The 16,636-nt window shown below is 49.1% G+C and overlaps 1 protein-coding gene across 1 annotated transcript; it reads left to right on the forward strand.

The window, feature by feature from the left end:
- Nucleotides 1-8,356: 8,356 nt before the first annotated feature.
- On the forward strand, nucleotides 8,357-9,253 carry LOC139049286 (uncharacterized). Its single transcript, XM_070524664.1, has one exon. It carries the CDS (start codon nucleotides 8,357-8,359, stop codon nucleotides 9,251-9,253), a length of 897 nt encoding a protein of 298 aa, XP_070380765.1.
- The last annotated feature ends 7,383 nt before the right edge of the window (nucleotides 9,254-16,636 follow it).

Consider the following 16,636-nt stretch of genomic DNA (forward strand, 5'->3'; position numbering starts at 1 on the left):
GAGCATGCATTGCAATTGGTCCCCTGAGTTACTAAGCAAGGCAATATGATCAGCGAATCGCAAGTTACTAAGGTATTCTCCATTAACTCTTATCCCCGATTCTTCCCAATCCAGGTCTCTGAATACCTCCTGTAAACACGCTGTGAATAGCATTGGAAAGATCGTATCTCCCTGCCTGAGGCCTTTCTTTATTGGGATTTTGTTGCTTTCGTTATGGAGGACTACGGCAGCTATTTAGACGTGGCTAAAACCTTTTCGCCACTCAATTAGATCTGACAGTCGCAAATGACAGCAAGCAGCGCATCCTTACTGCCTCTCGGCAGCAGCCACCTACTGTACAGCGGAGTCATGCTTGTAAGTTAACTGCTCTGATTTTACATGTGCACGCCAGCACATTCAAAAGCGCTACGCTTATATACTTGGTACACATATGCTATGTAAAGCAGGTAAAACGACTGTGCAAACAACTAATTCCAATGCGTGACGCGCCGGTCCGATGCACGTGGCTATCCAACCGCAGTGAAGATGCACTGCTTGCTGTCATCTTGCCTGATCTTATCTGAATGCTATCAACGACCAACTCTGAATCATTTTTGTACTTGTAATGTTGTGCACCGGCCGAATTATTCTTTCTTTTCGTTTCGGCATTTCTGAACGTCGCTTCATGTTCACCTTACGCACGTTTTTACTTTCACCTTCATCTATATGGTATTGAGAGCCTACCACCACTTCTGGACGACTTTAAGGAAAGCAAGTCCTCAGTTGCACTGACTCTGGTTACCACAGATGCGAGATAATGCCCCTAGGTTCTCCCTCACCTTTGCGCAAAATCCCCACTTATACGCCACTGCCTAATTAGAATAGAAGAAACAGCATCAACGTATAAGTGTGTAGGGACACGGCCGAAATTGCTTTTAAACGTGTGCATAACAGTGAAACACGTTGTGGGGCTAGTTGCTGCTTAGCCTTCAATAGATGAAGCGCCAATAGTGACGGAACACAAGAAGAAATAGAGACAGGACAAGGCGCTACTTGCAACTGTTTATTTAAGTCACAGGTGGCTGATTATATAGCCATGAGGAGAGGGGAACGAAAATAAAAGAGGGACACTGAATATGTGAATGCACACGTGCGAGAATACTGAAGATATATATGAAGGGAATCATGTTTAATCTAAATCTAAAACTTACCTAAAAACATGCTTTCATTCATGTATATATTCAGGGGCGGGGTACTGACACAGTTCTCCCCTCTTTTCTTAATAAACAAACGAACCCTTTTGTTAAGTTTGAAGAAGGGGTAGTATACCACATACCACTGAAGTGTGGAAAAGAGTATATCGGCAAAACTGACTGATGTGTTAATGAACACCCGCGGGAGCATAAGCTCTCATTGCAAAATGGATATGGTTCGAACTTGACGCTTCATTGCAAGGCCTGCGAGAATGAGAATGAACAAGTATGTCAAGCAAGGCTTCATGATACGACAATCATGTTTAAAAGTAAAGATTCTGTTGCGCGTGAATTGCTGGAGGCCAACGAGATTAAGAAAAAAGGGGAGAGCTGTGTCAGTGCCCCGTCTCTGATTATATACACGAATGAAAGCATGTTTTTAGGTAAGTTTTAGATTTAGATAAAGCATGATTCCCTTCATATATATGTTCAGTGTTCTCGCACGTGCGCATTCACATATTCAGTGTCCCTCTTTTTCTCGTTCCCCTCTCCTCATGGCTATATAATCAGACACCTGTGACTTCAATAAACAGTTGCAAGTAGCGCCTTGTCCTGTCTCTATTTCTTCTCGTGTGCCGTCACTATTGGCGCTTCCCCTATTGAAAGTGTGCATAACCACGACGCTTCATACTCAGGCTGTCTATTTCTAATTTTTTGTTAGTGGTCGGCACTGTGGTGTAATTAAACTTGTCGCCCGAAGAAGCGCCAATAAAGAACGGCTTGTAAGTGACAGAGGAAACGGTACTACGACAGCCAATTGCGCCTCTTAGGCGAAAGAAATCTGAAGGCGACTTCTAGAGCGGTCAGGGAAGCTAACTGTTCGGAAAACAGCGGCGTGTCTGGCAATCGGTTAGTGCTTAACGTTTCTCTTCATTTGTAGATCGCAGTTCTCGTTTTGACGTCTCCGTAATTGCGAAATGCTACAACACAAACGCAATTCCACCAACCAATGAAGTGTACCGATAGAGCGGGGCGTAACTGCACCATTGGGCTACGCGCGAGAAGAACAAGTTGGCATCGCGCTTTGGGGCACTGAACTAAATGCAATCTCTCTTCTTTCTTGTTTTTTTGCTGCGAAAGAGCGTGCGTCAGCAGTGTGGAAGCGGATGTGGCAGATGTTGTTGCAGCAGCGATGAGCTCGCCGATCTGATCGGGAGGCGCGGACTCAGGCACGCTACAACACAACGCGGACAGGATATGGGCGCCGACGCCAGGGAAGCGCGCGTGTAGCGGTTCAACGTGCATGTGTGTACGATGTATTCTACAGAACAAGCGAGATACGACGGATGTACTCCCGTAAAAAAGTGCAAACAAAAAATTTGAACGGATGTGTCGGGTGCACCTTCGGCCACTGCTCTGCTTTAAACAAGGCGTTTAAGCTTGTACAGCTGAACAGTTGGTGCCTGCTATACATAAACCGTACACTGACTCAGGCATCTGCCACAAAAAGAAAATAAGTAGCAGCTTGTGGATTCAGTTGAAATTTAATTGCCGAGTAAAGCAGCCTGGCAACGGCATGATATAATTCATATAACACTTTCCTCGTCTCAACAAGGCCTTTATCGTTTCAGCATACGCGCTAACGCAAGTTTCAGCGACAATTTCATGTCTGAGGCATGACAGTGGCTGCCATCTCTATAACCTGTTCTTATTTTTTATTTGGTGCTAATAAAGAATAAAGAATAAAGAGGTTATGTTTAAAAATTCAGCATGATTACGATACTCCCTAACGCGACATTTTAGCGCAGCTCTCTACGTGTTCTCACTTCGCGTCTCAGTGTTTTGTATTATGATTATATGGGTACCTGGTTCATATTAGGAAGGAAACGCTCTGAGTAGCGCCATTTGGTTCCACACCGACGACGCGCGCTACTCTCACGCCACATCGTAGCCATCATCGCCGCACAGCCCGTCTTGCGCGACACTATGCTCTTCGCATGCCTTCGTTCCACCAACGACGAAAGCGGGTTTTCGTCGTGGGGAAGTCGCGACACCAGTGTCCCATGGCAGGCTCACACCCAAGGGAGCTCACATAAAGCTTTACTCGTAGCCGCTCGCCATCGCCTCTTGCAGGAGCAGTGAACCCCGTCACACACGCTGGTACAGAGGTACTGTACTGACCTCATACGCTTACGTCGACTCCCGGAAGGCGAGTGCTAGTTTCGGTGTCAATGAACATGCGTGCTTCTAGCGGTTGCCGGGAATCACAAGATCTGGTGGAACGAAGTAGATGCGGACGTTCACATTTCTTCTCATTCAGGAGTTCTCTTGAAATAAAGAAATTTGGGTGAATGGCAAACAACTCTTCATTCAGTTTGGTCATTTTTTATTTCTTTTTGTTTTGAACGATAAATCGGGCAAAACGTGGGATATGGTTGACTTCATGAGTCTGTCGAGCTTCCCTCCGTAAACATTCTTCACTCGCTCAGCGATATCACAAGTCGCATCGCATTCGGTCGTCACCTTTGGTTCTCGTGCCAAGTATGAAGATGGCAAGTATAAGGCATAGCAGCTTGAGCACCCTTGCAAGGAATGCAATAAGCAGGAAACCAGGGGCGCGATCGGAGATCGCGGTTCGAAACGCACGTTCAGTTTGCGTTCAGTGTCACGTCACGCGATTGGCGTAGGCAACGCTGAGTCGTCAGCCGTGGCCGCCGGCTGAAGACTTGCAAGATTAACGCAGCAATAAAAAACTCAGCGCCGTTTCACTCTGTGAAGAAGGATGGCCAACGAAGCTGTGTTAGTGGGCCCCTTAACGACGAACTGCACCTACGCCGTAGGCCGACCTGGCATTGCCCTATCTTCGGGATCGGCGCACGTATGGACAGGGCTTAACGCCTGCTTCACCCCCGCCGCGGGTCTGCCCAACATTGCACTATCTTCGGGACAGGCCCACGATGGGGATTGCTTTACGCCTGCTTCACCTCCGCCGCGAGTCGGCCCGGCATCGCACGTCTTCCGGATCGGCCCATGTGTAGCGATTGCTCACCGCCTGCTTCTCCTCCACCGTGAGTCGGCCCGGTATGGCACTACCTGCGGTATCAGCCCAGGTAATGACGCTTTATTCTCGTAAGGCCGCGTCAATCACGGCGCGTACTCGACGGTACGAACGCAGGTGACGTCTGATGCGAACGCCGGAGCAGAAAGCTCGAGTTCTGTGTTAAAACACGGACGCGGCCCTGGAAGCAAACAGGTATAGTCGATATTCTAATTGACATTAGCAGAAAAAAATGCAGCCGGGCAGATCATGTAATGCGCAGGTTAGATAACCGTTGGACCATTAGGGTTACAGAATGGGTACAAAGGGAAACGCAGTCGAGGACGGCAGAAGAATAGGTGGGGTAATGAAATTAGGAAATTCGCGGGCGCTAGCTGGACTCAGTTCGCGCAGGACAGGGGTAATTGGAAATCGCAGGGAGAGACCTTCGTCCAGCAGTGAGCATAAAATTGGCTGATGATGATCATGATGACGAAGACGACGGTCCTCGGGGAAATAGCTTTTAAAGGGCCCCTAACCAGACCACACTGGAAACTTCGGTTATACGCTAGAAGTTGTTACGCGTCCTCTAGGGAGCGTTCAGCCGCAAAATTTGTTCAAACCTACTCATTAATAGCTGAGATAGAAATAGTTTAGTGCCGCAAACCAATGATTTCAGGAAGCGCGATTCACCGAAAACATAGACGCTCTCTACACTTGCCTCTTCTAGCCCCCGCAAGAGAAATTCCTTCCCCGCGTTCTCCCATACCCGAACTCGAGGATCTCGGGACACATACGTCATAGGTCCTGCCTTCCTCTTTTTTTCTTGTCGCTTTTCTGCGGTGCAGCGCACTTTCGCTGACAGCGTCGCACGCAAGCTGTTGTGACTGTCTCGTTTTGCGCAGGGCACGATTTTGCGCGCTGTGCACGAAGACAACCGACCAGCGGTATACGTGAGGGCTACACGAATACTGAGGCTGAGACAAGTGCATCATAGAGCATGTGATCCGCTTGCGGAAATTGTCTGCGCGGGTGGCTGCACCACATGGCAATAAGCAGATGAAACGGAAGTGCACTTCTCTTGCTGCGGTGCGAAATAAAACAAAAACAGGCAGATGTTCGGTTTGTGTGTCTTAATATTTCTTGAAGTTGTAATTTGTCTATGCAAGCAACATATTACACAAATAACAGGTATTGCCTTGAATAATTCACGAAGTCACGTGCCACCACTAGCGACGTCACAGCACAAACCAATGTACGCAGGCGCACTGGCACATGTACGTCACCTTCCGGCTTGGAGCGCGGCGGCCGGGAGAAGAAGGGCAAATGGCGTTTGGTTTGAAATTTCAGATCTTTCCACGGCGCCTAGCGATGTAATACGGGCGCTATAACGTAAAACTAATCCAAACTTTTTTACTCCAATTCTACAATCCGCCCACCGCGATTGGTCAAAAACTTTTTGGACCGCCCCCACTTCACCTGGCTGTCACGCGACGTCACGAAAACCGCTATAGCTCCCCATCTGATATGACGTTTACACACTTATTATGCATAATTTGACCGAACAAAACAAATATTGTTATTTCTGATTCTACGCCTTTGTGCCATTAGCCCTCGGCTATTAGTCAAAAGTTTTCAGGCGGCACCAACTTCACCTGCCTCTCACGTGACGTCCCAAAACCGCAACAACTTACCGCGTCAAAGTGACGCGTACGCGTTAAAGATGCATTAACATGCCGAACAAAACTGGTATTTCTTCTGAATAGCCCCAGGTTGCCCCGTTCCGAAAGGAATAAAAGATGGCTGCCGCCGATCGCTCCGGCACTGGCTACTCGCCAGCCTCGGTGGAGAACATTGGTCACCCCGCCAAATAAACACTCACGAGCACAGCTATTCAGCGGTCAGTCATCCTTCATCACCACCACGCTGCGGAGCGTCCGTCTAACTGAGAGTGCCTCGAGCCCTCCCTCGTTCACGAACCCGGGCGGATCGTGACACTGGTGACGAGTACTCACGGATCGTCCCACGCCACTGCGAGCGGCTATGCACCTTCTCCGTTGATGCCGCCATGCCGCTGTACGGAAGGCTCGTGCCGTTTGAGAGAGATGCGTCCGCCTGGTCAGTTTACGTGGGGCAAGTCCACGTGTTATTCCGGGCAAACGACACACCCGAGGCCAAACAGCCAGACATTTTACTGGTCAACTGCTGAACCCGCGTATTGAGTCTCTTGCTCTACCTTCTCAAGACAGCCACGCCGCTTGTTAACATACTGGGTGAGCTGCTCGCTATACTGCGCTCGCATTTCAACCAAACACGGTCCACACTAATGCAGCGTTTCCGCTTGAACAACCGGTGCCACCGGGAAGGACAGGCTCTTGGGCAGTTCATCGCCGCTCTACGAGGGTTAGCGAGTGTCTGCGCCTTCGGGGACCAGCTGGACTCACTGCTCCGAGACCGTTTCGTCTGCGGCATCAATAGCCGCGCCATGCAGACGCGACTCCTGGAGCTTCCCGACCACTCGCTGGACGACGTCGTGAAGGCAGCGCTGGCAATGGAAGCTGCCGCCAAGGACGCCGGCGAGATTGCCCGTGTGACTGGCCCACAGTTGGCTGAAGCGATGGTCAACAAGTTTGCGACAAAGGGCAGCACCTGCAGTGACTGTGGTGGTGCCCACTCCCCCTCTCAGTGCCAGTTCTCTCAAGCACATTGCTTCACGTGCAAGAAAACTGGGCACCTGGCAAGGGTATTCCGAAGGGGGAGGACGAATAGCGGACAGCAGCAGCAGCCTGGTTCAAACCCAGGTTGCACACAAGCCCGCGGCCGTGGTAGCCGTTGCAAGGACACGCGGCGGCCGAGGACCAACCATCGTGGCCGAGGACCCCCGATTTTCGACATGTGGCACAAGGGCCTTGCACCGTTGCCTGTGCTGCCGTTCATGCTGACCGTTGAAGCCCGCGGGCACCCCATTTTCCTGGAGCTGGACACAGGGGCCAGCGTGTCAGTCATGGCCGGGAAACTGTTCAAGTGTACCTTCCCTGGCGTGTCCGTCGAGGCTTCGGGCGTGAATCTACACAGCTACTCCGGCCAGCTCTCCCAGGTCCCGTGTCAGCCCAGGTCAGCGTTCGCTTTGGCAACAGGGATGCACCCTTCCCCTTTACTTAACCAAGGGGTTGTCGCCCACGCTGCTGTGCCGAAACTGGATTCCTGCACTGGGTGTTCGTCTGCCAGAGTACCACGAATCCAGCCTGCATGTGGAAAGAGACGTCCCCAGCTTCCTAACCGAGTTAAAGTCCCTGTTCCAACCAGGGGTGGGCCCATTCACCGGCACCACGGCTGGAATTTATGTACCTGAGCGAGCCCGGTCTCGTTTTTTCAAGCCTCGCCCACTGCCGTTCACCCTGAAGGACGGGGTGACGCATAAGCTGCAGTGGTTAAAGCGAGAGGGCACCCTGGTGCCCATCATGACCTCTGAATGGGCCGCTCCCATTGTACCAGTCCTCAATCGAGACGGCAGTGCCCGGATCTGCGGGGATTTCAAGTTTACTGTCAACCCCGTCGCTACCGTCGAGAAATGCCCATTGCCCTGGATTGATCTCTGTGGAGCGTTGTCCGGTGGACAGAAGTGCACCAAGCTCGACCTCATAGATCCTTACCATCAGCTGGTGCTCAACGATGCCTCCCGGAAGTATGTCACAAAAATACTAACAACATTGGGGCTCTTCCAGTACATGCGCTTACAGTTTGGTGTGGCCTCAGCCCCAGCCATATTTAAGAGGGAAATGGACAAACTCTTCAGGGGCATGAGGCACGTGGCGGTGTACTTGGACGACATGCTTGTTACTGGCAACGACGACGGGGACAACCTGCAGAACCTGCACAACGTCCTGGCACGACTACAGGACGCCGGTTTCAAGCTCAAGCTGAAAAAGTGCATTTTCCTAATCCCCATTGTTGAGTACTTGTGACATTTCATTTCCCAGGCTGGCCCAGCCCCGGCTCCCCGCAAAGTTCATGCTGTGCTCAAGGCGCTTATGCCCCAGAAAGAGCTTCAGAGCTACCTCGGCCTCATCAACATCTACAAGGGTTTCCTGCCGAACCTGTTGGAGCGTCTACAGCCGCTCCATCTTCTGTTTCGAGATGGTCAGCAATGGATCTGGAAGAAGGAGCAGGACCGGGCCTTCAAGCGCAGCAAGGAGCTCATCAGCAAAGCTCCAGTGCTGGTACAGTTCGATCCTGCGAAGCTGCCGTCCAGACCGTAGCTGCATCGCCGTACGATGTGGTAGCCGTCCTGGCGCACCGGGTCAAGGATAGCCAGGAACGCCCTCTGTCGGTTGCTTCTCGTCGGGTTCATGCTGCAGAGGAACACTACAGCCAGCTCAATAAGGAAGGCCTGACCCTCGTGTTTGGGGTCGAACGCTTCCAGCAGTATCTCTGGGGCCGGAAGTTCAGAGCGGTCAGGGACCACAAGCGGCTGTTGGGGCTCCTGGGGCCTGACAAAGCAGTTCGTGTGCAGGCATCACCTCGAGTTATACGCTCAGCCTGGAGGCTAGCAGCTTACACTTACGAGCTGGTTTACCGTCGGGGAAAGAGCCTGGGACCTGCTAATGCCCTGAGCAGTCTGCCCCTGCCAGAGGTGCCTGATGTTGTTCCAGAACCTGCTGAAGTGTTCATGCTGGAGCACCCGCACCCGGAGATCCTCTCCAGATGTGCAATATGGCAAGCTGCCAGACGGGACCCAGTCCTGTCCCAGGTCGTCGAAGTGGTGTCCCGTAGGGAGGAATTGGCTCAGCAGGCCTATAGCCAGAGGGCCGCCGAGCTGAGCTTGCAGCAGGGCTGCCTACTCTGGGGTTCTGAGATGGTGATCCCACAAAGCCTCCGGTCCAGCGTCCTGCAGTTGAGGCACGCGGGTCATCCTGGCGTGGAAAAGACCAAGATGGTGGCCCGGTCCCAAGTTTGGTGGCTTGGCCTGGACCAGGACATCGCTTACATGATGCAGAGCAGCCAAGTCTGCCAGGAGCAGCAGCGGGCCTCATGTCATGTGTAAATCACCCCCTGGCCGTTCCCACACACACCCTGGTCCCGCCTGCATGTGGATTTGGGGGGCCTTTCAAGGGCCATTACTTCCCACGGGTGTTGGACGCCTTTTCAATGTGGGTGGAGGCTCAACCTGTCAATACTCCATCAGAAGGGGCGACCATTGCGGTGCGGCAGCAGGTTTTCGCTGCCCAGTGGTTGCCTGATGTCATCGTGTCCGACGATGGTCCTGCTTTCGAAAGCCAGAGTACCTAGCCTGGTTGACGAAGAACGGAATCCGCCGGATGATGGCCCAGCGGCGCAGCGGGGCAGCCGAGCGGGTGGTCCAAACCATCAAGGACAAGCTTTAGAAGAGCCAGACAGGGGATTTCCGGGCGCAGATTGCCCAGATACTGTTGCAGTACCATATCACGCCCCACGATGTCACTGACCGTGCTTCCTGTGAGCTCCTGTTGGGTCGTATGGTCATGACACCATTTGACGTCTTGCATCAAGACCTTGCAACCACAGCGCTCCTGAAGTAGCTGAAGCAGAAGCTGGCTGCTTACCGAGGGTGCCATCCCGGGCCTTTGCCGGAGTCGGGAGCTCCAGTCTTCGCTAGGAACATCCGTCCTGACCTACCCTGGTCTGCCGGACAGGTGATGTCTCCTGCCAGCGCCTAATCGCTGCTCGTCCGCATGCCAGACGGGGCCACATGGCACCGGCACGCCGAGCATGCTACGCCTCGCCTTGGGACCTGGCTGGCACCCTCGACTGCCACTTCAGAAGTACAGCACGCAGGAGGACTAGCGGCAACACCAGTCGCTTCCAGCAGCACACCGCCCACCTTGGAGGCATCAAGCGTTTCCAGTGGTGCGGCAAGCATTGGGCCGGTGTCACGTCCGGCACCACACGCCAGGCCGGCCAGTACGGACCCTCCGGACCCTCCAGACGGAGCGAGGCTGGCTCAGGCAGCACCCGGCGTTGCCACACCCAGCCCGTCAACACCGCTGTCCAGGCGGAATACTCAACCGCGGAGGCTGCGGGATGGTTACTCTCCTGGATAGTAGGCACCGTCGACTTCTGTTTTTTGTCAACAAACAAACTTGGGGTAAGGGAGTGTAACAAGCATCAAGCATGTGACGCCCTCTCGGAAATAATTTTCATTGGCCCACCAGGCTCGGTGGGCACCATTGGTCACCACATCAAATAAACACCGACGAGCACAGCTGCTCGCGGTCAGTTATCGTTCATCACCACCACGCCGCAGACCGTCGGTCTAACGGAGGGTGCCTAGAGCCTTCTCTCGATTACAAACCTTGGCGCATCATGACAGATTTGACTGTAGCCTCCTCCTCCCCACTCCTCCTTCAACGCTCTCCTTGCATCTACCGTGGCTCCGCGTTCGCTTTCATCTTTCGCTGTGCTCGTTCGCTCGGTTACGCCGAGGTACGACGACGAGGTACGCCTAGGCCCACCGACGCTCAACGCAGAAACGGGCGCTTAATAGCAGCGCTCTGAAGAGCCTGTAAGTGAAGGTCCCTTAGGAGCAAAGAATGAGATGTTCATTTATCCTTAAATTGTACAAATTGTTCATGGCATGTAGCTCAATTGTACTGCTTATGCAGAGTTACTAATGTTGACAATTCTTTGCCTGACAAGATAGAATGCATATTCAGCAAAATTACCGAAATTATACTATTTACATTCTTGATTCACGGCACATTTTGTAATTTACTAATTGTACGTGGTAGGTTCACTAAGTCTATGCATATAAAACATATTCTTATGATATATGCATTACCAGAGTTTGCGGATATATGAATTGGCTTTCTAGCTATTTCTGAGTTTCGATGTATCAAATTGGCCTCTCGGTAAAAAGGTAGCTAGAAACGCATTGCATATTTACTGCGGGTGTGCCGCCACATATTTTGCAACTATTGTCATGCTCATAATTCGTTCCAAGTGCATATTCATTTAAATCTCATCGATTACCAGCGAAAATTTCTGTATGTGTTTAGGTATATGCATATGACACGCCTTGCTGTATGACATGAGTTATATGCGGGTTGTATTTCCACACCATTCTAGAACTAACGTCGCTCATACCTTGTCTTACATTTTTGACAAAATTATTCCTAGAAATTTTCTGAAGACGCCCCCAAACGTCATGAAACAGAACACCGACAGCGCATGTTTTTATGTCAAATTTTCTCAGACTAACAGTGTGAAAGAATAACCGAAACCTGAAAATTATGTAATTTTTTTGGCGCAGCTATGCGCTACGGCAGGGATCGGCCTGCGTAAGAGGCCGCGTTTCTACCACGAATCTTGCCTTCATGCACAGCATTCACCGCCAGAGTTTCCCGGTACACATTAAGGTTGCACAAGCTGCAGTTGCCGGGAAGCTTGAGAAGCACGCACGGATTTTTGAATGCTATGGCGTTCCCGTCTTAAAGGCGAAGCTTAAGCGTCCTACAAGTGTTTTTTTTTTTCATCAATGAGATCTGCGTCGACATTATATTGTCACATTCAACGATAAGAAACGGTTCAGTCTTGGATTCTCCTATTCGCTCTGTTCCTCTGCCACCAATTCTTCTATTCCCCGATTTAAGAACAACAGCGTACTACCAAACACACACACAAACACGCTTGCTTAGGTGCAGTGAAAGACAGATAATGAATGTCCCCGGGAAGAAAGAGACAAAAAGACACGATCAGTTTATGCGGCACGCCGTCGCGGAAGACTCCTAATTAGGTTTGGCCTCCTGGGTTCCTCCAACTTGCACGTAAATCTAAGTATACGAGTGTTTTTTTGCATGTCGCCCCCATCGAAATGTGGCCGCCGCGGCCGGGATTCCATCCCGCAACCACGTGCGCAGCAGCGCAACACCAAAGCCACTAAGCAACCACGGCATATGGAGAAAGAAAACAAAAACGAACGCTACCACAATCACACACGCGCGCACACCTAAACATATCCAAAACCCCAGGACGAAAGAACGATAACTAAAAGAACTGTGTCACACTGTCACGCGAGAAGTAGCGCGAAAGCATTCACGCTGTTGTGTGAAATATGTTTTTCAGGCTCATGACCTGCGCACTTTTGGTAGGAGGCTGCCAAAGGCGAACATAAAGACACCGTCCGGAAAGACCTCGTACGAAACGCATGGGGGCGTCAAAGAACCTTCCAGGGTTCGAAGTAGCGGCTGAGGAGTTTCACCCGCAATACTGGGCGTCGGATGGAGGTCCGCGCTCAGACTTGGTCGCCGGGGGGAATAGTGACATCTTGGTGGTGGATGTTGTGACCGCGCACGTGTGTCTTTTTGCGTACACATGTGTACGCGGACCACCTGAACGCGCGCTGAGCAGAGACAGCGCGCTAATCAGATTGCGCGCCATCCACAGCAGTTTTGCCAGCTACAAATGGAAAAGAAGTCAGCCCACACCAAACGAAGCTCTAAAAGCCAGGATACGGTTCACATAAATCCGCAAATGGCCCGTTAAAGCAGACAGTTAGAATCACTTTCGAAACACGTTTAATTACGCGCGTCTACACAAAATACGTAAAACACAGTCGAAAGAAAATTTCATTTGGTGCAAAAATGTGGTCTCATTTCATCCATGATTGCATAAAAGATATAAATTAATAATATTAATCGCCCCTTGTGCGACGTTGAAGTGGGCAAACGTATTGCCAAACGAAACTAAAGAATAGAAGACAACCCTCGACCATGTAAAATCCCTAGGCGGAAAACAGGCTCAACTAGCAGGTAGTCATTACGAGAAGCAGTCCACTGAGACAATACACCACCTTCATGTGTGGCCTCAGTGCACTGCTTCCCAGCGGTGACGTTGACTTGAATGCAGGCCTCTTTAAGTCTTGTAAAGATAACTCCCAGAGGTTAACTCGTTCTAGAGGGGATTGCATGACAGTCTAAACAGACTCTGCATCATCGGACGGCAAATCTAATGACGTGGCTTCTGTCGGTGTAAATCCTAGCATAGCCAACATGCTTGCTTTGCTACGTGAAGGACGAAAGAGTATGGCACAAGATATCAGCCGACATTAGGCCGTTCGAACATACAGCTAACTCTCGCTTTGCTGCACTTTAGAAACGAGTATCCGATCTTGAGTCCCTGTCTTCCGCTTCTAAAGCCAGTACTTACAATGATGATACTATCTGTGTTTAAATCCGTTCATTGAAAGAAACAGTAAAGAAAATTCTGTCTTGGAATGATGATCTCGACAACTAATCACGCAGAAATAATGTTATTTTGCATGAAGTTTCGCAACCTACAGAAGAAACTAACGAAGCTTTGTTTACTCAGGTATCACAATTATTTACAGGGCAAACAGAGATTGAATGCCCTCCCATGGAACGACGTCATAGGATAGGCAAAAGAAATGGCACTCGACCACGTCCCATCGTCATTATGCTTCTGGATTACCGCAGCAAATTGGTTGTACTCAAATATGCATTGAAACTGAAAGGCACTGATATTCATATAACTGAAAATTTTTCGTCTCGCGTACGTTCCCTCAGAAAAAGTCTGCGGGAAGCTGCAGCTTCTCACAGGAATAGGAGTCACATAATTCGTTTGCGCTATGATCATGTCATCACTAACAATGTGAAATACAGCTGGCATGACATTGCCAAAACCTTGATCGATACTTCTACTATTTCTTCAAAGGATCACCCAGCTGCTCAACTAGCTGGTTCGGAATGACTATGCCAAGATTCCTGTCATAACATTTTGCTTTCGAATACGAATGCCAGGAGCTTAACGAATAAATTTTCCGATTTCGTATCCTTAACAGCAACTTACTCGCCTCCTATAGTCGGAGTCACTGAAACGCGGCTACATGACGAAATATGCGACTCAGAATTATCACCACCTGGTTTTACTGTAGTGCGGAATGACCGCGAAGATGGTGGCGTGGCACTGTTCCTTTGGTCTGACCTCAATTTTTCTATGCTTGAAGGGCCTAATGAACTCGAGACAGTTTGGTGTAAGGTTAATCTTCCTAAGAAAATTCTTTTATTTAGTGTTGTTTATCGCCCTCCAGCATCACCCCCTACTGATCTCCATATATTAAGCAATTTCATGAACGAACATAACGCTTCCTCTGCTAATGTTATATTACTGGGCAACTTCAATGTTCCTGGTATAGACTGGCCAATCCTATCTGTATCTGGTCACGATGTCCTATTGTGCAAAGAGTTGATAGATATTTGCTTTCTTTTGGTATAAAGCAGATTCTTGATTGCAGCAGCCGATGAGCAGCTGTTTTGGACCTTGTGTTCGTAAGTGCCTGTTTTCCTGATGAGGGGTTTGAATGCGAAGTTATAGACGGTTTTTCGGATCACAAAGATATACTGTGTACCTTTCCTTTAGCGTCCCTGCATCTAGTTCCATTTATACTACTTTTCGCGATTTCAGTCGTGCTGATGACGACTCATTTACTGATTTGTTATGTAATTGTTTTGCAAAGTTCGAACAGCTTAGCTCGTCCTGCGATGTTAATACATTAGCTTCCTTCTTTCAAGATATTGCCGTTAGGTGCATCCGAAGCTTTGTTACTCTGAAAACTAAGAAACAAAACCCAAAAGTCTCTTGTATCACTACAGAATTACTGTACATGTCCCGTCGTATTTCCAGGTCCAGATGCCTAAATCGGGCGGGTGACATCTATGCTACAACACAGTTTCATATTAGTAAGGATGAATGTCGCGTTAAGTCAAATGAAACCAGTGATATTTATTATAATGTTACATTAACTCATTTATTGGGAAGTAATCCTAGAAAATTCTGGAGTACAATTTTTCCTAACGTAAGCTGTAGCAATACTTTTATCATTAACAATGTACCGTCTAGTGATACTAAGCTAATCGCCACAGCATTTCACGCTCATTTGCGATCTGGTTTCACAATAGACAACCGCGACATTCCTCCTTACAGCGGGAATGTGTATCCCCCTATTGGTAATGCCTTTCTTTCGGAGGAAGGTGTTATTAATATGATTCTGAATTTTGAAATCTGAACGAAAACGAGTTCCAGCCCAGATTAGATTCCTAATACCTTCCGGCGTCGTTGTCTTATTTGGTATTGTCACTACCTAACGCTCATATCCAACAAATCACTATCAACTGGTATAGTCCCTTCGCCATAGAAAACAGCAGTAGTTATTCTATTATATAAATCTGACAACAAACAACGCTTGTTGAAATACAGGACGATCACTCTAACACAACACCGTACTCGTGCAAAATGTTGGAGCATATACCACACAGGCATACTTCAGACTACTTTGTTAATAACAATATTTTGTCTAACTTTCAGGATAGTTTTCATCGTGGCTATAGTACTACTTCTCAATCGCTGAGCGCGAGGTTGCGGGATCGAATCCCGGCCACGGCGGCCGCATTTCGATGGGGGCGAAACGCGAAAACACCCGTGTGCTTAGATTTAGGTGCACGTTAAAGAACCCCAGGTGGTCGAAATTTCCGGAGTCCTCCACTACGGCATGCCTTATAATCAGAAAGTGGTTTTGGCACGTAAAACCCCATAATTTGATTATTTTTTTTACTTCTGAGTCGATAGAATTTAGTCCCGGCATTGTTAGTGCACTTGATTTATTTTACCAAATTGATTCTATCTTTATTGGCCTCTCCAAAGCTTTTCATACAGTTACTCACTCCAAACATTTATGCAAGCGCTTGATTGAAACACTTGAAACATATAACAATCCTTTTGTTCACTGGATTGCAAGTTCGCTCACCGGCTGCTCACAAAGCACTTATTTTAGGAACACTAACTTTTCTGCTGTTGACGTAACATCCGTTGTGCCACAGGGTTCCGTCCTGGGGCCATTACTCTTCTTGCTGTACATCAATAATCTTCCTTGTAACATGCCTGTTATTATATGTTTTACACAGATGACTGTGTACTTTATCAAACTATCACCTCACCTAATGATCATATTCTCCTTAACGATTCTTTTGATCATTTCTGCCAATAGTGTAAAACCTGGAATATGACTGCATTTTTAGAAAACGTGTACACGTCATTTTGTAGGTGTATGTTTCCATCCACATTTCCTTATGCATTTATTGATGGCGCACTGGAAAAAGTGTCTGAACATAAATACCTGGGTCTTTGTTTTACTATTAACATGTCATTGTCTCATATATTTTTGAAAGCGCTAACAAGGAGCACGGCTCAAAACGAAGTGAAGCTTAGAACGACAGAAAACTGAGCTAGTTGGTAAGGATTCATTATGCAATGAGGAGGTGAGGCGTGGAGACAGGACACGAGAGTAGAAAAATGGACAGCACGAACACGCGTTCGTGTTGCCCACTTCTCTACTCTTGTGTCCTGTCTGCACGCCCCCCCCCTTTTTTTCAAAAGA

The sequence above is a fragment of the Dermacentor albipictus genome, chromosome 8 (genome assembly GCF_038994185.2).
Source record: "Dermacentor albipictus isolate Rhodes 1998 colony chromosome 8, USDA_Dalb.pri_finalv2, whole genome shotgun sequence".
NCBI lineage: Eukaryota > Metazoa > Arthropoda > Arachnida > Ixodida > Ixodidae > Dermacentor > Dermacentor albipictus.

What these genes read in the sequence shown, in the direction of transcription:
- LOC139049286 (XM_070524664.1), top strand. Translation starts at nt 8,357, where the DNA reads ATGGATCTGGAAGAAGGAGCAGGACCGGGCCTTCAAGCGCAGCAAGGA.